The sequence below is a fragment of the Vulpes vulpes genome, chromosome 6, assembly GCF_048418805.1.
Source record: "Vulpes vulpes isolate BD-2025 chromosome 6, VulVul3, whole genome shotgun sequence".
In the NCBI taxonomy this organism is placed as follows: domain Eukaryota; kingdom Metazoa; phylum Chordata; class Mammalia; order Carnivora; family Canidae; genus Vulpes; species Vulpes vulpes.
In genome coordinates this window covers 45,776,964-45,797,288 of record NC_132785.1, presented here as the reverse complement: position 1 = coordinate 45,797,288, position 20,325 = coordinate 45,776,964, and the positions used below count along the sequence as shown (strand labels likewise).

Sequence of the window (20,325 nt, the reverse complement as noted above, 5' to 3'; positions counted from 1 at the left end):
TTGGATATTTCAAATTACTATTAGTGAAGGGTCCCAGGCATGCCATGTGCTTATGCTGCCACCTTGTGGGGGTTAATGAGATAGAAGATAAAACCAAGGGTCATAGCGTAAATTTAAAAAATCTTCCATACTAAATACAAATTAAAACCACGACGAGCTGCCACTTTTTCTTGGTTAGAATGGCTAAAATTAACAAGTCATGAAACAACAAATGTTGGCAAGGATGTGGGGAAAGGGGAACCCCTCTTAAACTGCTGGTGGGAATGCAAGCTGATGTAGCCACTCTAGAAAACAGTATGGAGGTTCCTTAAAAAGTTAAAAATAGAGCTACCCTACAACACAGCAATTGCACTACTAGGTAGTTACCCAAGCGAGAAAAGTAGGATCACCTGGGTGGCTCAGCGGTTGAGCACCTGCCTTTGGTCCAGGGCATGATCCTGGAGTCCCAGGATCGAGTCCCACATCGGGCTCCCTGCATGGAGCCTGGTTCTCCCTCAGCCTGTGTCTCTGCCTCTCTCTCTCATAAAAAAAAAAAAAAAAAAAAAAAAAAAAATCTTTAAAAAAAGGGCGAAAAGCAGTGTTTCAAAGGGGCACACGTATCACAATGTTTATAGCAGCAATGTCCCCAATAGCCAAACTATGGGAAGAGCCCAGGTGTCTATCAATAGCTGAATGGACAAAGAAGATATGGTATCTATATAATGGAATATTGCTCAGCATTCAAAAAGAACAAAATCTTGTCGTTTCCAATGACGTGGATGGAACCACTTAATACTAAGTGAAATTTTTTTATAAAGATTTTATTCATCAGATACACACACACAGAGGCAGAGACACAGGCAGAGGGAGAAGCAGGCTCCATGCAGGGAGCCCGACGTAGGACTGGATCCTGGGACTCCAGGATCATGCCCTGGGCCAAAGGCAGACACTAAACTACTGAGCCACCCAGGTGTCCCACTACTAAGCGAATTAAGTCAGTCAGAGAAAGTAAAAAACCATGTGATTTTACTCATGTGGAATTTAAAAATCAAAATAGATAAACCTGGGAAAGGGAGGAAAAACTAAGAGAAAATCAGGGAGTCAAACCATAAGAGACTCTTAAATCCAGGAATCAAACTGAGGGCTGTTAGAAAGGAGGGGGTGGAGGGGATGAGGTAACTGGGTAATAGGCATTAAGGAGGCATGTGACGTAATGAGCACTGGGTGTTACATGCAACTGATGAATCACTAAATTCTACACCTGAAACTAATAACATGCTATATACTAACTAAATTGAATTTAAATAAAAAATTAAAAAAGCATTGTGACTAAAAACCACACCTATACTTAATAATCAGTTAACTGTATTCTTTTAATGTTATTGTGCACCAAGAAGTTTTCATTTCAGGAGAGTGCCTTGTTTCTACCACTTAAATTCTGTATGAGTCTAGAACTGGGTTCATAATCAAATTTGGTAGGAGAACAGGTTTTCCAAAAGGCAGCTCAATAAATCCCAGAAAATAAGAGTTGATTGAAAAGGACTCCAGGACACAGTATCTTCAAATAAGAAAGAGAGAGATGTGGATAATGTTCACATATCATTGACTATTAGGTTATTTTCTTTTTGAGGAGATTTGTGTTACTTTATTGAAATGGTCATATTTTTGTAAACTTTAATTTGTAGGCATCAGAAACCCCAACCCTAGAAGGCCTTTCCTTTACTGTGAGACCTGGGGAATTGTTAGCTGTGATTGGACCTGTGGGAGCAGGAAAGGTAAGTCTCGATGCCTTTTGACCTCTCACTGCCACGCTATATCCCATACTGAAATCCTGGGGTTGGGCTATGTGTAACACCGTTTTGAACTAGGCATATCTAGAATGGCATTTCTCAAGATGGGTTCCATGGAGCATTCCTTTTGTAAGAAGGTTGCACAGCCAAATCAATTCGGTTACCGTATGTTGTGTTTTACGTGGTACTTCAAGTCATGCACAGTTTACAAATGCTTGTCTGGAAGTGAGATGTGTCAGTGAAGGAAATTCTTTCTGTCGCTGCTATCTGGGATAGTGACCAAGAAAATGGGACTTCCTTTTTTCAGAGCCTATTCTATTGGAAGTCTGGAGGTTGTAAGGCTCTTTTGGAAAGTGTTAAACATTTCCTTAGATGACTTTCCCAAGGCATGTTACTGCCCAGTGAGTAATTGTACAACTAGATGCATGCCACTGTGCTAGGAGCAAAGGATACAAATGTAAGAAGGCTCAGACTCCATTCCCCTCTAGAATCAACCAGGTCCTGGGGTAAGACAGATCTGCCAAAGGATTATTTCAGCTGTTCGTTAGGAGCATTCTGATAGTCCTAGGCACAGACACACCACGTTCATATGTTCTAGAAGACTTGAAGAGGTGTACGTGCCACACTTAGTCTTGTGTATCTGAAACAAAATACGCAAGGTAAATATCAGATGTGTAAATCATGGGGTGATTATTTTACAAGGGTTATTTTCTCTTTGGAAACTTAGTTCAGAGTTTCTGATGCTTTGGATAGATTATTTCCACATAGCTTTTCAGAAAGAAGGATCTTTTTTTTCTTAAATGGCTTCTTGTTTTGTTTGTTTGTTTATTTATTTATTTGAGAGAGAGAGACAGAAAGGGAGAGGGAGAGAGAGAGGGAGGGGCAGAGGGAGAAGCAGGCTCCATGCGGGGAGCCTGACGTGAGACTCGATCCCGGGTCTCCAGGATCGCGCCCTGGGCTGAAGGCAGCGCTAAGCCACTGGGGCTGCCCAGATACAAGGATCTTGACAAGTAAAGGGTCCCTGCTGCAGGACCACTTGCATCAAACCTTAGATTTACAATGTGTGTATCCTGCCGGCCTTCTCTGTTAAGAATGGCTAACAATCCTTAAGTGTTGGAGTATAGCATTTTATTTGGGGGAAACGCTACTGGGCAGAGCAGGTGGTTAGACTATTTTGTGAGTATTCGAATTTTATATTGCGCTTTCCATAGCTGTACTTCATTCTACGGATAGTAAAGGAGCTCCGACGCGTATGAAAGCCCCGGGCTGGGGAAGGCTGAATCACGGGCTTGTTCTGCGCCGAGTGCTGCCTGCACACATGCGCTTGTTTCCAATCTGTTTCAGTCCTCGCTGCTAAGTGCTGTCCTGGGGGAACTGCCCCGGAACCAGGGGCTGGTCAGCGTGCACGGAAGGATTGCCTATGTTTCGCAGCAGCCCTGGGTGTTTCCAGGAACTGTGAGGAGTAATATTTTATTTGGGAAGAAATACGAAAAGGAACGATACGAAAAAGTAATAAAAGCTTGTGCGCTGAGAAAGGTAAGGACTTTGGAATTACATGTGTTTGAATTTCAAAGAGTAATTGTGTTGTTTTAAATGACAAGATTTAGTTCCTTTTTTCTTTTTGGAAGATCTTTGGACATTACTTAATGCTTCAAGCTGGTCTTGTGGGCGAATGCACCATAGGTACCTGCCCACATACTACTCTGCTATTTCAATCCTGATGTAAGGATGACATTCACAGGATGATTTTAAAGATTTTATCTCTCTCTCTCTCTCTATTTAAAGTTAGCAAGGCTCTCTCTCTATTTAAAGTTAGCAAGGAGTGAGGAGCGGAGGGAGATGGGGACTCTCATGTAGACTCCATGCTGAGCACAGACTCCAAAGTGAGGCTCAAACCCATGACCCTGAGATCAAGAACCGCCTGACTTGAGCCACCCAGGTGCCCCGAGTTTTATTCACTTTTAACTTTTTATTATTCATTTATTTATGTATTTTTAAAAGATTTTATTTATTTATTTGTGAGACACAGAGAGAGAGCGCGCGAGAGAGAGGCAGAGACACAGGCAGAGGGAAAAGCAGGCTCCATGCAGCGAGCCCAACGTGGGACTCGATCCTAGGTGTCCAGGATCAGGCCCTGGGCTGAAGGCGGTGCTAAATAAACCGCTGGGCCATCCGGGCTGCCCCACTTTTAACTTTTTGAAGGGATAATTCAAAAATTTGCAGATGCAGAGACAGTCATGTTATTACCCCTCATGTACCCAGCTCCTAGCTTCAGCTGTGCTCTGCTAGAGGTGGGTCTGTCTGTACTGGCACCCCTACCCTTTGCTGCCCCTCCCATACCCCAAATTCTATTGCCAAATATAGACCTCATATAATAGTTCATCTGCAGATATTTCCTTAGTCATCGCTAAAAGATAGTTCCTCTGATAAGAAACCTTATTGTCTGTAAAAAATGACCCAAATTCCTTAATATTATCAGCATTTTGGTCCAAGTTGACATTTCGTTAGTTATCTCACCAGGAGATCTCCAGAGCAGTTGGTTTGAATCAGATTCCACATGAGGTTTGTGCTTGGCACTTGGTTGATTCATCTCCTGGGTCCCTTTTAATCTATAGGTCTCCTCTCCACTTGATTTTTCTCATGTGATTTATTATTTAAAGAAAAGGAAATGCTTTAAGATTTCTTTTGAATGCTACATCATTTCACAAGCAGAGAGATTGTTTTCAGAAATGACATTGTTTTGCAGAAAATGGCAAGATGAAATGTTTGTCATTGGGATTTTAAGTAAAATTGATGAATGAATGATGAACATTGAACTTACGTGATAGAATATAATTTAGCAAAAAGGGGGAAAAAAAAGCAGATACCTATAAATACTAGGTGACTCCCTTTAGGTTATAAAAATCAGTGGATAATAGTGTTAAAGGGCTCTCCCCAGGGTCAGTTCAATGCAGTCTGGACATCCAACTGTTCTTTTATACTGTGTGGAAAAGCCTGAGAAAGACTTTTAAAGGTAGGGCATTGAAGGCTCCAAGCCAGCTTTGTGAGGAAATTGTAATTTTGCTTGAACATCATAGATTTTATCAGGTGTGTAGCATTTATTGATGTGGACAAAATATAATTGCTTGTTTAATAGGCTTTTATTTATTTTCCCTTGGTCACTGTTAATGAGAGATTATGTGTTTTGAGACATGACCTCAAGGTAGCACTGATTGGCTAGATTTTTGTGAAATGGTGTATATTGTATAGGAAGAGGCCAAAAGCAAATGTAAAAATTCCCATTTATTCAGAGTCATGTGCTAATCATCTTTCTGCCTGTCACACCTGCATACACATATCTGCACACACGCACACATTAAAAACATGAGTTTTTAATCTTTTATCAGAGCCTTTGATGGCACCATCCTCATTGTATAATTCCTAAGACTGAGGCTTATGGAGATGAAAAAATTAAGCCAAACATTCACAGCTCAAGTTCAGATTTGGCATGACTCTAGATTCCGTGCTTTTCCACTGGGCCATGATGCCTCCCATCCGAGGAAGTTTGTATGGAGGAGCTACTTTGTTATAGTCAGGTAATGGAGGTGGAGACCAGTGTGACACTGGTGGGAAGCCAGACGTGGAGAGACCGTGGCCACGGTAGCCCACCTGCAAAGTTGGTGGGTGATTGCTTGGTATCAGTAGTAGTATTGAGGAACAGTTTTGTGGATGCATGCAGCAAAATGGGAGTGATTCAGTAGTTAAAATCCAGAGCTGGTTTCAGAGGTGTCCAGTTTGAGCATATAACAGCATTTACACAGAGTAGCAGCAATTATTCCAAAACGGTGAAGTCCTGAGGCATATAGCATTATCAGCTAATTATGCAAATTGCTCCTTGTACCACAAGGATGAGTCTCTTCAATGCAGTGGCTGCTAGGAGTGGCCAAAGAGGCCAGCGTGTTGTCCACATAACTTCTGTTGTGCCCCTTTTGGATATTACAACCCTAACTACTAGTAGGTGAAGTTTTCCTTCTCATACTTAACACCTCTGGCTTTTCTGTTCATATGCCACCAGGTAACCTTGATCATTGTAATTACCCTTTAAATACAGGTGGCTGTGTGTGTGTCCAGGAGGAAGAATGTTTAAGACAAGGGTCTACATGGCTAGTAACATTCAGACAGTTAAACATAGTGCCCAGATCATGAATAGCATTTTCACATACAATAGAATTTAAAACTTTTGTCTTAATTTGCCTTAAAACACCGAGCCTGTTGCAAATGATAGGTTGAATATTGGTCCCTAACATGACAAGATAAATTATATTCAATTGCCAAAGAGGCTAGGGGGAGCGTTCCTGAAAAGAGGGTATGTAAATTTATTTTTATCCTAAATAGGTGTCACTTTTTAAATAATATGTAAATTATATGTATCTGATATTTTTTTTGTTGGGGGGGAGCAGAGCATAAAAATTGGATAATTGAGGAAGGTGGAATGTTGAGTTTGCAATGAACACAGCTCAGGCATTTTCTCTTTACCTTCATCAAGTTCAGTTCCTGATGCCCAGGATAGACTACAAAGGTCCAGACCAGTGTTTACCTTGCTTTTCTGGTGATAGCGCAGCCCTGCCTTTCTCTTCCCCCCATGTTTGAACATCTCTGGAGAAAGGGAGCTATTGGGATAGTGCCTGCGATCCAGTGTTTTCCATAGACACTGATGCTTTCGACAAAGCGACATGGGACAACTGGACCAGTGTGTGGACCGTGTTCTAGGGCAGTTCTGTAGGGCACACAGACTCTGGTGGGAAGGAGGTCCTGTAGGGTGGGCTGTTGCCTTGATTCTTGTGTTCATGGCTCGATGTTTATGAACATGGACTGTTTCTTATTCTGCTGTATGGCTTGGGGTCATACAGTCAGGTCCTCTTGTGCTCATTCTCTCCTTGGCAGAAAAGGAGGCCCAGGGTATAGATGTAGTGAAGAGTCCTGGTCCCTGCTTTGTCACTTTCAGCACGTCCTGTTACCTACCTGGGTCTTTCCTGTCTGCTGCAAATGACATTGGGTCAGAAGATTTTTCAAGAGGTTTTGCTGCAGTTCTGAAATGCTATCTACCACTCTGTTTAGGGTTGGTAAAGGCTTTAAGAAACCAGAAAACCACCTGATGAGTTACGCGATCCTTTGCTTATCTCTTGGAATCCATGTGTCAGCGGATGAGCATAAGATGGCCAGGGAGATAGGGGCTTCCTGGAATGATTTTTGCCTGTAGATACAGAGAATGCTTATGTAGTAGGATATAGGATAGCTTTGGCCTTTAGATATCTTGGGTATTAGCTTGGGGTGACTGTTTCCTTTCTTATTAAATGGAGGTGGTATCTGACTACTGTCAGGAGGACCATAGGCAGGCAGTACCTCTAACATGCAGACATGTTAGGTTTTTGATAAATGAGGGCTGTTATTACTATAATAGCCCTTTTCTCTAAATTCATACAGACATAAAGGATTTTTCCTTGCTGCCTCCCTTAAATACTGGAATCAAAATAAAACAAAAAAGGCTAACATTTCTCACGTTAAATGTATTGCTAATAACTAATAACTAGGTGTATTATATCAGATCTAATTAAGTTAACTTAAGTCTTTCTGTAGAAAACATGAAATAATATGGGAAGATAGGAAGTAATCATGTTTAGCAGCATTGATTTGGGCTGATGACCTACTCAAAGTGACAGTGTAGTGGGTTAGAACATCATTGAGGGAGCACCTGTTTGAATTCCAAGGCCCTGGAGGCAGACAGGTGTGAATTGAATCTCAGTCTCTGTTTACCAGCTGTGTGATTTTGGTTCACTGAACCTTACAAAGCTTCAGTTTATCTATAAAATGGAGATGATTATCCTCCAAAGGCGTTTCTTAGGATGAAAGGCAATAATGATCTTATAGCACCTGATTGCTAGGGACATCCCAAGAAGTCAATAAATCTTAGAATCACATACAAGAGATATTAGCTCTTAATTTTAAGAGCAGCCAATTTTGGGTAGAATCATATCCATAAGATGTGACATCTTATGTGACATCTTAAATAGAAGGTGTTTGTGTATACAATTTCCATTATTTGATTTGACATTTGTGTAGGTGCTCTAACCTTGTGCATTATGTAAATTAAAAACATTGTTCTTACACGCAGTGTATCATGATATTTGCATCTTATCATTTAGCACTTGAAGTTTTTTTTTTTTAAAGATTTTATTTATTCATGAGAGACAGAGAGGGAGGCAGATACACAGGCAGAGGGAGAAGCAGACCATGCAGGGAGCCTGATGTGGGACTCGATCCCAGAATTCTGTGACCACGCCCTGAGCCAAAGGCAGATGCTCAACTGCTGAGCCACCCAGGCATCCCACTTGACGAGGTGTTTTTTTTTTTTTTTTTTCTGAAGCATTTTTAGACAATATATCCTTGAAGTAATAGCATTGGTAAATTCAAGTGTAATATTTTCTTACACAGATCACTTGAATTTATAAGCCCCACTGGTGTGCTAACAGGCTTATAGTTTCTTCTCATATTTACTACATTTCTGCCAATTTGGATGTTTTCTTTTCCGATAACCTTGAGACATTTTCTTTTCTGATAATCTTGATGGTTGTAGAATGATTATGGTTCTCCAGTTTTTTATCTCTCAATTGGGATAACTTCTTCTCACATGTAACCGAATAATAAATGAGTACAGAGGGGAAATATGAGACTAATCTAAATATAGAAACTAAGTTTATTGATACCTCTGTGTGTGTAGAGATCTTCAGCTCTTAACTAATTTTTATATTTTAAATACACTTTTAATTTTAAATACTTTTTTTTTTTTTTTAAGATTTGAGAGAGAGAGAGAGAGAGAGAGAGAGAGCGAGCATACAAGCCGGAGGAGTGGCAGGCAGAGGGAGAGGGAGTAGACTCCCCGTAGAGCAGGGAGCCTGATGCAGGTCTCATTCTCAGGACCCTGGGATCATGACCTGAGCTGAAGGCAGACATTTAACCAATTGAGCCACCCAGGTGCCTTTAAACACTTTTTTTTTTTTTTAATTTTTATTTATTTATGATAGTCACAGAGAGAGAGAGAGAGGCAGAGACATAGGCAGAGGGAGAAGTAGGCTCCATGCACCGGGAGCCCAACGTGGGATTCGATCCCGGGTCTCCAGGATCGCGCCCTGGGCCAAAGGCAGGCGCCAAACTGCTGCGCCACCCAGGGATCCCTAAACACTTTTAAATATACTTTACATAACCCATTTGGGGCAGCATGATGAGGAATGAAGAATAAAAGACTACGAATTGAGAGGAGTGTGGTTCAGATTCTACATTCCATTTAAGAGCTGGTAGTCCTTTAACCATTATGCAACCTGGGGTCAGTTCCCTCACCTGTGAAATGGGGCTCCCATTTTGCAGCCTGTGAATATTAAAGATCATTCTTATCAGGCATCCGAGTGCCAGGCTTGGTGCGTAAATCTTACCATCCTTACCATCGAGGAGCTGGGGAGACAAATCACGCACGTGTACAAATTACGAAGCCGAATAAGGTGGGCCCTTCATGAGAAATACAGAGTCTTGAGAATCAAGTAGAAAGAGCAAGAAGTTCCCATTTCCAATGATTTCATTGAAGAGAAGATTTGAGCTGGGCTTTGAAAGATCTAGGGGATACCGATTAGGCCATGATAGGAATGCCAATCATGGAAGAAAAGTTATGAACAAAGGCCTGGAACTCTTACTGTTTGATTCTGTGATCCAGCCCTCCTTGGCCCCCAGGCATCATGAATGGTGTCATAAACAGTCAACGGTCTGCTCCGTGGTATTTCTGTGGAAGCCTCCACCTTCACCAAAGGCAATTTGCTAGGTTTCTGGCTTGATGGCATCAAACCCAGCATAGTTCTTTCTTGGCTTTTCCTCTAGTGTGTGTGTCTGCTTTTAAATGAAAACAATTATAGACAAAACAGTTGGTTAAATATAATTGAGACATAACTAACATTAGAGTACTTTCTGCTCATTGGGAAGATGTGAAGTATACATTCAACTCAGGCTTTTCTTTTTAACCAAACCAGAAAATTGTGGTTAGGAAATTAGCCTGACTCAGATTTTACTTCATATTCTTTGAGATGTTTTTTCCCTTTGTAGCTGGTCCACAAATAGTTGGCAGAAGCAGCAGCCACTCCAAGTCCTCCTACTAGGCTTAGAGAGGGTCCATTCCCTATTCCCTAACTGTACTGAATCTGAGAGTGGATTTTAAGTGCCATTCTTTAGAGAGTGGCTGAGATTGCTCTGCTGTAGCCTGGTGCTATTTTGAGAAGGAAGACAAGGCAATATAAAATCAAGGCATAAAAACTAATAACAGTTTGCAAGGACTGTCAGTGAATCGAGGTCAAGTAAAATGTGGGTGTGGTGGGTGGGTGTGAGTGGGTGGTGGAAGGCAGGGAACTGATTTTAGAATGGCCCATTGTTTTTCATGGAAACCTAAAGCAGGAGCTGGTGTAGTCTTCTGGGCTTAGCAAGGAAGTAATGTGAAATAATGAATTTTCATGATTGACCAACTGTTGCCTTTCACTTACTGCCATCCAGTTAAGCTCTGAGCATGTAGGAATTCTGTGTGTTTCTGTGAACTGTCAGGGAAGGAATGGGTTGGGATGGAGATACCCTGTCTTCTTTCTTTTGGTGGCATCCTTTGGGTGATATGATTCATACTGTGAATGAAGTCCCATTTTTGGTTTGATCAAAAAATATGTATCCATTGCTAGTAGCAAGGTACAGTAAACTCCTGTGTTTTCCCTATGTATAAAAGGTGTTAGTCTGCATTTTTGATTGTCACAGCATCCTTGAACTTAGTCATTCTTGTTGCTCCACATTTTGAAGAAGAGGAAGAGGAGCTTAGGGAGGTCAAGGGACTTCCTTGTCATGGACCTTCCAACATGCCTCTTGTTTTCTCCCCAGATTGGTCAAAGTAGAGACAAAGAGATGAGGGCTCATCTATAGAAAGTTTTTGCTGCATATTCTAGGTTGATGCTTGTGGGATGTGGTAGGTAGATAACCAACACACTCCACCAAACTCTGATTATCTATGCCAGGAAGCTGTACAGTGATAATTACAGGCCATCTAAATAAAAGATTCTAATACAGTACAATGTAATTTAAATCTGATTATTATCCTGTCATTTTGGGGATGTTATTACCCTTTCCTTCTGCCCCCAGCTATTATGATTTGTCCATTTATTTCCTAAATAATATTCAGGTATAATTTGATTCCCCAATCATCATATCCTATCTTATTCTTTGTGACTTTGAATTTTATCTGGCTTGCATGAAGCAAAATTCTACTTAGTTCAATAGGTTCGTTCAGCGTCCCTCGAACACAGTTACTTCCCTTCTGTTCTTCTGCTCAGACTGATCTTTCTGCTTGTTTTCTTGTACAGATCTTGTCAATCACTCTACTGTACCTTAAATGTGAAGACAAGGGTCAGGTGTTCACCTTTCTCCAAGGTTGGGAGGTTGAGGTGAGATCAGCAAACTGACTGGTTAAGACATACATGTTCTTTGATAACATAAGTCCTGTAGCTTCACAAACCAGGGGTGAACTGCGGGCTCTCAAAAGTAGCTCTGGCTCTGAGGTCCAGACTTGCAAATCCAGGTGCAATATGACGTCTTGCCCATAACGAAGATCTTAGCTCACACCCACTGTTTCCCTCATCTCAGTAAATGGTGTGCCTGTTCTTCCCCTTTCTCACGTGGAGGACAATACATCATTCCTCTGCCACCACCACAATCCTCGCCCATTCATTAGCAGGTCTTACAGGCTTGACCTTTGAAATTTATTCCGAACATGACCATTGCTTTCCATGTCTGCTGCTCCCATTCTGGTTCTAGCGAGTGTCCTCTCTCACCTGCATTAATGCAGTACCATCCCAGTGTGTGTTTTGCTTTCACTCTTTGTGTCCTACCATCTGTTTTCCACAAAGAGGCAAGAGAGGGATTTCTCAAAAACCCTAAGCCTGGTGGGATGCCTGGGCGGCTCAGTGGTTGAGTTTCTGCCTTTTAGCTCAGAGCGTAATCTCCGGGATGGACTCCCACGTCCGGCCCCCTGCAGGGAGCCTGCTTCTCTTTCTGCCTCTCTTTCTGTTTCTCTCTTGGTGTCTCTCATAAATAAAAAATCTTTAAAAACAAACCAAGAAAACCCCCTATGCTCCCCACATCCCCTCTCCAAGTGACTCTGGGTGAAACACCTGGCTCCTCTTATCTTTACCCACTCATTCTTTGCACACTGTCTCCAGCTCTGCTGGGCTCCCTGCTACTCCTGGAACACGGGGCAGGTGACTTCCCTGTGCCCTTTGTGCTCGCTCTTTTCTGCAGGTGGAATGCGGTTCAGGTCTGCCCAGGTGCACTTGTCTTTGTGGAAAGCCCCTCCCATCAGAGCCCTTCTCTAAGCCTCCTATAGATGGGATTGTCCTGCGTCTGTCTCCTCTGAGCCAGCTTCCTTTTTCTTCCTAGGTCTTAGGATTTGTACTCATGCTAATTTTTCATGTTGTCAGTCTCCCTCTATGGAAACTCAAGGGACTTTGCCTTCTTAAAACCAAATTCATTGTGCCCAGAACAGTGCCCGACATATAGTAGATGTTCATTAGACATCAGTTAAGATGGTGAAATGCACGAACATTGTGGGGAAAAGCTGCAGACTAGAAGGGAAAAGCCCTGTGTATTTTGGAAAAGGTTCAAGGTCATAATTTACTCACTTTGAAATAGATTTATCTCTATTGATCATGCACGTTTATGAAGAACCAGTGCTGAAAGTCTAGGATGACAGTAGAACACATTTTAAATCTTTTTATCCCCCTCTTTCTTTCTCCTTTTTACTTCTTTCTGTGTCCATGCAGGATTTGCAGTGTTTGGAGGATGGAGATTTAACCGTGATAGGTGATCGGGGAGCGACACTGAGTGGAGGGCAAAAGGCCCGGATCAACCTTGCAAGGTAATCACAGTTGAGTTGCACCTGCTCCCAAGGGTGGCTAACCTGAGAACACCTGCTGCGTAGTGGTGGGGGGTGCCGGGTGCCATATGGAACACCAGCCTTGCCTTATTCCATAGGCTCTTCAAATGAATGGGACCCAAGTTGTTGAATGCTGTCACAACTGGGTGATGTGATCTGGGGAGTGTGAAGCTTTCTCCCCTCTGATGTGGTCTTACATTTTCTAGAGCAGTGTATCAGGACGCCGACATCTACCTCCTGGACGATCCTCTCAGCGCAGTAGATGCGGAAGTTGGCAGGCATTTGTTTGAACTGTGAGTTTACTTGTGTTTGTTATTTCTGTTCTGTTTGAATACTGTAGTGTTTGGGGTAAAATGTCAAGAAAGCCGGGGTGCTTCAGAAGACTGTGCATTCTGCTGTGGTGTCCCTCTGTCTCCTCCCTTCCTTCCTCAGAAGGTCCTTTTTAGAGATATTTTTAGATAATAAAGAGAAGAAAGAGATGGAGCTTACAATCTGTGCTGTGAGTGGAGGACATGAAGAAATAGATGGCAGATGTCCCCTTGATACTTGTCGTTGATAACCAAGACACTGTTGTTGGAATCAGGAACGTGATGCAGAGTTTTTATTTTATTTATTTATTTTTATTTTTATTTTTATTTATTTTTTTTGATGCACAGTTTTTAAATCAAAGATTGGGACTTGGTAACATAGGACTCGGTTGCCAGTTCTTTTCCATCATCATTTTTATTGGTGGCATATTAGAAGTGAAATTTTTTTAGTGCCCACAGAGCTTCTGTGGAGTGGCCTTGCTGGTTTGTGCTAATTATCCTGCAGATCAGGAAATACTTAGTTATGTCTAGAATTTAAGAATGCCTTATTCCAGGGTGGCCGGGTGGCTCATTTGGTTGAGTGTCTGCCTTCAGCTCAGGTCGTGATCCCAGAGTCCTTGGATTGAGCCCCACATCTGGGTCCTTGGATCATACCCATGTCTGGCTCCTTGTTCATCGGGGAGCCTGCTTCTTCCTCTCCCTCTGCCTGCTCCTTCCCCTGGTTGTGTTCTTTTTCTCTGTGTGTCAAATAAATACAATCTTTAAGAAATTGTCACCTGGGTGATTCAGTGGTTGAGTGTCTGCCTTTGGCTAAGTTCGTAATCCTGGGGTCCTGGGATCGAGTTCTGCATTGGGATTTCTAGAAGGAGCCTGCTTCTTCCTCTGCCTATGTCTCTGCCTCTCTCTCTCTATGTCTCTCATGAATAAATGAATTAAATCTTTTTAAAAAAGTTTTAAAACAAAAGAATGCCTTTTCCATATTACTTTCCTTATTGTAGTATGGCTTCATGGATTCTTATTAGAATTAATATGTAAGAACCCCAAATGTAGGGTTAACTTGAATTTGAAATATGATATCTAGAATCTAGCTCATTTCGTGACTCTTTCTTTGTGTTTCTGGAATTTGTTTTCATTTGGTCTTGCTTCATCACCAATTGACTGAAGTAGAATAACTCTAGATCTTTTCTGTACAGACTGTAACCTGACATGCATGACTCATGCTCCCTGCAGAGTCTAGACTGGCGTATTTGGAAGCATTGTGAACTTGCTCTTGCTAAAATTGCATCATGTCTACCCCATAGTTATCTTACTGTTGTTCACGTTGTCAGAGCCAGCCGGTGCTTTCCAGTGCACTTCTGATCCCCTAACTTATGCCCAGAGATAGATTCTCTAGCAAATTATCTTGCACAAAACCTCGTTGTTTACAAAGGAGTACTGAAACAACAGAAATGGATTTTCTCCCAGTCCTGGAGGCTGAAAGTCCAGATCAGGGTGCTGGCATTTTGGTTTCTCTTGAGACTTCTCTCCTTGGTTATCTGATGGCTGCCTACTTCCTGTGTCCATACATGGGTTTGCCTCTGTACATATGCACCCCTGGTGGCTTTCTCCTTAGGTGCTTTAAAAAAAAAAAAAGATTAATTTATTTGAGGGAGGCTCAAGTACGCTTGTGTTTGAGAGAGGGGCAGAGGGAGAGAATGTCAAGCAGACTCCCCACTGAGCACGGGGCCCCAAGTGAAGCTCAATACCATCACCTCTGAGACCATGACCTGAGCTGAAACCAAGAGTTGGGTGCTTAACTGACTGAGCCATCTTGGGCACCCCATCTACTTATGTCTTAGTCTCTTCTAAGAATACAGGTCAGATTAGATACAGGCCCATAGTTAAGGCCTTATTTTTATTTTTAAAAGATTATTTATTCATGAGAGACCCAGAGACACAGGCAGAGGGAGAAGCAGGCTCCCTGCGGGGAGCCCAATGTGGTACTTGATCCCAGGACCCCAGGATCACATCCTGAGCCTAAGGCAGACACTCAACCACTGAGCCACCCAGGTGCCCTGAGGCTTTATTTTTTAACTTCCATCATCTCTTTAGGGGTCCTGTCACCAAATTACAAAGTACTGAGGGTTAAGGCATCAATGTGAATTTTGGAGAGAGGCTGGGGAGACCAAATTAAAGTCCTAAGTAGCAAAGTAAAGAGAGTTTAGCAGAGTCATCAGTGTGAGGCAGCCCTGGGCTCTGGATACCAGAAGCCTGAGACTCAGTGTCCCCTCAGTATTGGTTCCTAATATTCCCTCATCTGGCTGCCCATGAGTGTTTATATACAGAGTGCTTAGTTTTGGGATGATGACAAGTTCTGAAGGTAGGTGGTGGTGATAGTTGTACAACAGTGTGTGTGTACATAATGCTATTGGGAATACTATGCTTACAAATGGGTAAAATGGTAAATCATATACATATTTTACCACAATTTAAAGTAAAAGTACATAGCAGTGTCAAATATTTCAGATCTCAGAAAGCCAAGCCCCTGATGCTTGACATGGTCTCCAGAGCTTTGATCCCACTCCCCTTCCCATCCCTTCCTGATCATGAGTTAATGAATTTTCCTTTAGGGATGCGCTTTGTGGCTTGTGACTGAGTGCAGTGACAAGACCTAGAGCCTACCTTGCACCCTGGGCTGCAGCAGGAGCAGCCCCACCTCTCTGTCCTGAATGCCGCACCTGAATTCACCAATGTGTGCCACCCCATCTGGGGTGGGTCTGCACAAGCTCTCCACTCCCAGAACAGAGTCTGTTGGCCACTGTGCTTATGTTCCTTGGGAGGAGAGTGGATGCCGATCGCATTGCCACGTACCAATGTGCTTATCACAGAAGCTCACCCAAGTTCTCCTTTGAACACGGGAGGTATTTATATAAAGTCCTCTCGCCTTTAGGGTTTTATGGCTTTGGATATACACTTGATAGGAGCAAGCTTGTTAAAATTGTTGTTTTGCTAATCAGAACCACGTTCTTTGGGGGAAACTTAGGGCAGGGAGCACGAATGCAATTTAGGAAATCACTCAGCAGCAGCTGGAGAATGTTCTCAACGAGCTAGAAAATTGGACGGAACAATATGCTCTGAAAGATGGCGGTTGTGTTGAAGCTCAGTAATGTGAAGTGTTTTGTATTAAAAGTGAATGAATTACACTTCTCCTTGCCATTAACAGTTTACTTCTGCCATGAATATATATCCAAGGTTATTAAGGTTTGCAAGTTTTACAACTATATGTTGTAAACGTGGATGTGGGTTCTGTCCCATGCAGGAGGCCCTTAGCTGAATGGGTGCCAGGCTAACCTGTTTTAGCAATGCAGCTTGTCTTCTTTTAGAAAGCGTCGAGCCCTCAGTACTGCATACCCCCTTCTTTGAGCCAGTCCTTATCTGAAAGCCCCACAGGGCCACCTGTTCAGCTTCACTGCTTTGGCCTTCGCAGGCCCCCTTCACATGCAGGCTGCAGCTCAGCATCCTCAAATGGAGAAGAACATTCTTTGCAGTCCTAGCAGGTCCTCACCTGTGCTTTGTGCTCAGGCCACGCTGGCTTTCAAGGAGTCGCCTGATCAGGGCAGGTCCCTTTCTCACGGCTGCCAGTCTGCCAATCCTGATCCTTCTGTCCAGGAGCCAGGGAGCAGTGTGCCAGGGCAGAGACGACTGAGGCCACTTCTGCTGTTCCCTGTCCTTTCTTCTGGGAAGGTGGCGTGGGGGCGGGGCTGTTCTTTTCTGTCTTCCCACAGCCCACCCTGTACTGGTGCACTGATGACTTCTCCCCATCCTGACTCCACTGTGAATGCATGAAGGCGCCTTGCGCAGATCCTTTCTGTCTCCAGAGCATGGCGTGGGTCTCCCACATCCAAGATCACAGTCCTCCCCTTGCTTTTCCTTCATAGCAGACATCATGCCCCAAGAGTGCAGTTTCTGCATTTGTTTGATATTCCTCCTTCCACACACAATACTGAGAGGGTTGGCTGTTTTCTTGTCTTATGGATATGAACACACTTAGAATGGTGCCTGGTAGCTGAACAAATGTCTGCTGATTGAATGACGGTAGCGACTGCCTTGCCTGTATTCCCTCTACCACAGTACACGTCCCCTCTTTTTTTTTTTTTTTTTTTTAAAGAGTTTATTTATTCATGAGAGACACAGAGAAGCAGAGACATGGGCAGAGGGAGAAGCAGACTCCCTGCGGCTAGCCCAATGCAGGACTTAATCCTAGGACCCCGGGATCACGACCTGAATGAAGGCAGATGCTCAATCACTGAGTCACCCAGGTGCCCAGTACACGTCCCCTCTTAACACAGCCCTTCTACAGGATGAGCATTACATAACTTGTTACTGAATCTTTTTTTTTTTTTTAAATGACATGACATGGAAACTTTTATTGTTACAAATTTGGCAAATACAGCATTTTCGTGGAGATTTTGGTTATAAAACATAATCGAGGAAAAATGTAAAGGTCTCACCTAATAAACATCATTGTAATTCTATTCCTTTATCTTTGGTGGAATGTTAGGAAGGAAACCTTTTAAAACTTGCTTTGGTCCATCTTGGACATAGCAACCCCATCAGATTTGTTTGGTTAATAGCCCCTTCAGGGATTGTGAGTATGGAGTTTTGAATAAAGGAGAACCAATTCTATTAAACACTTTTGTGTTAAGCCCAAAGAGGGGTTTACTCTGTCAACACACTTAGAAATGAAAGCCACACCAAGATCTGTCAAAAGGGAAACAATCCTTCTGGACTCAAAGAATGGAATAATAGTATGTACATGTCATTCTGGGGGTTATCTGATCTCAGGGCCAGTCTTAGAGGTTTCCCCTTAGGACTTTTCTGTCCTGAGTTCGAAGCAAAGGGCCATTTGTGGGTTAGAGAAGATGGAGAACATGCCATTCATCGAGCTGATCAGTACTCTTCCCAGAACATGCTATAAGTTGTCAGTCTTATTTTGAGATGGAGGAACTGAGGTTCACAGAGTTGTAGTAGCTCACCTGGCCTTGTCTGGCTTAGAACACTCTAGCCCGGGTGCCTCCAGAACTTCTGACCTGACCCAACTAAGCAGGTTGAGTTTTGGCCCATGTTGTTGAAATTTGCTCTGCAAGGGCCCTGAGGTACCTAGAGTGAGGGCCTTGGGCCCTCTGTACCTCTGGTCTGGGCTGCTCACTTACCTGGAGAGGTTGCAAAAGAGGTTGTAAAATAAGGAGTAGGTTTATGTAGGCTTACTGTAAAAAAAACAAAAACAAAAACAAAACTTGAGTACTGACAGGGGCTTTTATCTGAGACAGTTGGCCTGTCCTTAGAGCCAATGGATGAAATCCACTATGATTTGGGCCATTTGGATTCTCTTCTTTCATATTCACATTAGGAAGATTTTCAGTCCTAATGAAAGATAATATGCTTCCTGGATGGGACTGACTGTGGGGACATTGTAGGCAATAATTGAGGGCATGCCAGCATTTGTCTTCTAATAGTATTTGGGAAGAAGTGTCTAGAAAATGCTCTTTAGTGAAGGTCACTGAGAATTTAAGGATTTTTTTTTTTTTTTTTTGGTGATTATATGCTTTATACATCATAATCACCTAGGAGACTAAGAAAAAAGTACATGTTTTTGTATGACATAGATCCCTCCTTCTCCTATGCCTATAAAGGTATGAAATAATTAGTATTTCTGTTCAGTTAGGTTTTGGAATCTCAATGTTGCTCAGTTTTCATCATGATATATATAAATGTTGAATTTTAGAGCAGGAGAAATTTTAGCACTTGGTGGCTCCTTCACTGGACTGCTTTTTAGAATTTCTCAGAAGAGCTGGACTCACACTTCTGATAAACTTGAGGGCCTGATGGAGTTCATTGATTTACATTTGAATTTGATTTATATTTGCCCTGGTACTTAAACTATAGGTGTTTGACTTTGATATTGTCTTTGTCTCACTGTGTTTTCAAAATGTGTGTTTTTCAGTTTGGAGTACCCCTATTAACAGTTTTTGCATACTGTATTCTTTTACATTTGTAGGTGTATTTGCCAGACCTTGCATGAGAAGATCACAATCTTAGTGACTCACCAGTTGCAGTACCTAAAAGCTGCAAGTCAGATTCTGATATTGAAAGAAGTAAGTAATTTCTAGAAGGCTGTGGAACGTGCTAGCACTCCGATGTGTTGAAAGTGAGACCTCCCAGCAGGTCTCTCCGTGGATTATTCCGCCACTGCCCCCCCCCCCCCCGCCCCCGCCCCGCGGGTTAGTTCTAAACTCCCTCTCCTTCCTCCTATTTGCATCTTGTCCTTCCCAGAACATGACTCCAAAGACATATAGAAATCTACCTATTGCATTCCAAGCCATTTTACCATAAAGTCAATAAAATTGCTACCTCAGAATTTTAAATCTTAACTGTTCTCGCAACATTGTTCAGGATAATGATGATGCTTTTTTTTTTTTTTTTTGGTTTGGTTTGGTTTGGTTTGGTTTTAGATTATTTATTCATGAGAGAGAGAGAGAGAGAGAGAGAGAGAGAGAAAGAGGCAGAGACACAGGCAGAGGGAGAAAGCAGGCTCCATGCAGGGAGCCTGACGTGGGACTCAATCCCTGGTCTCCAGGATCAGGCCCTGGGCTGAAGGCAGCACTGAACTGCTGAGCCACATGGGCTGCCCCCCCCCCTTTTTTTTTTTCAAAGAAAGCTTTGTTTTCCTCCTCCAGAATGTAAGTGAACATGTATTATTCAGAGAGTAGAGATACTAAGACATGTTTCTATTTGTCATATGCGGTTTACTGAAAGAGCGTCCTCTGTTAACAACAGAGTCATGGTTGGAACGCTGAGTGCCCCTGGTTGAGACATGCGTTCCTGGGAATAGCCAGTTCCTCGTCTCCCAGCAGAGTGTTTTGTGCATTCCCAGTACATGTGACAGTCTGGGCAGCAGTAAGACCAGGCCCTGCCATCACAGCTTGCATTCTTATGGGCATAGATGTAAACGGAGGGATTGAGGAGGGGAGCAGCTGATAGCATGACCTCCTCTCCGGGGAAGGTGGTATGTCGGGACCTGAGTGATATGAAGGGGTTGGCCACCCAGTCATCTAGGGGGAGGGAGGCTGAGGCAGGTGGTCCCCCTTATGGGGTCCTGAGGAAGCAACTAATCTGGCATGTTGGAATGGCCGGAGGGCCAGTATATCTGAGGTAGAGTCAGTGGGCAAATGTGAGGGAGATGCATTTAGATCAGTGCTCACCTGGCCCAGTAATGGGTTGGAATCCA

The 20,325-nt window shown here is 42.9% G+C and overlaps 1 protein-coding gene across 1 annotated transcript in view; it reads left to right on the top strand.

The window, feature by feature from the left end:
* The window catches only part of ABCC4 (ATP binding cassette subfamily C member 4 (PEL blood group)), a 246,631-nt gene that overhangs the window by 92,476 nt on the left and 133,830 nt on the right, over nt 1-20,325 (top strand). The window contains exons 10-14 of the mRNA XM_072760858.1: nt 1,665-1,754; nt 3,114-3,305; nt 12,638-12,732; nt 12,957-13,043; nt 19,096-19,192. Coding sequence (XP_072616959.1) covers nt 1,665-1,754; nt 3,114-3,305; nt 12,638-12,732; nt 12,957-13,043; nt 19,096-19,192 — 561 coding nt within the window. The remainder of the gene's footprint in view (nt 1-1,664; nt 1,755-3,113; nt 3,306-12,637; nt 12,733-12,956; nt 13,044-19,095; nt 19,193-20,325) is intronic.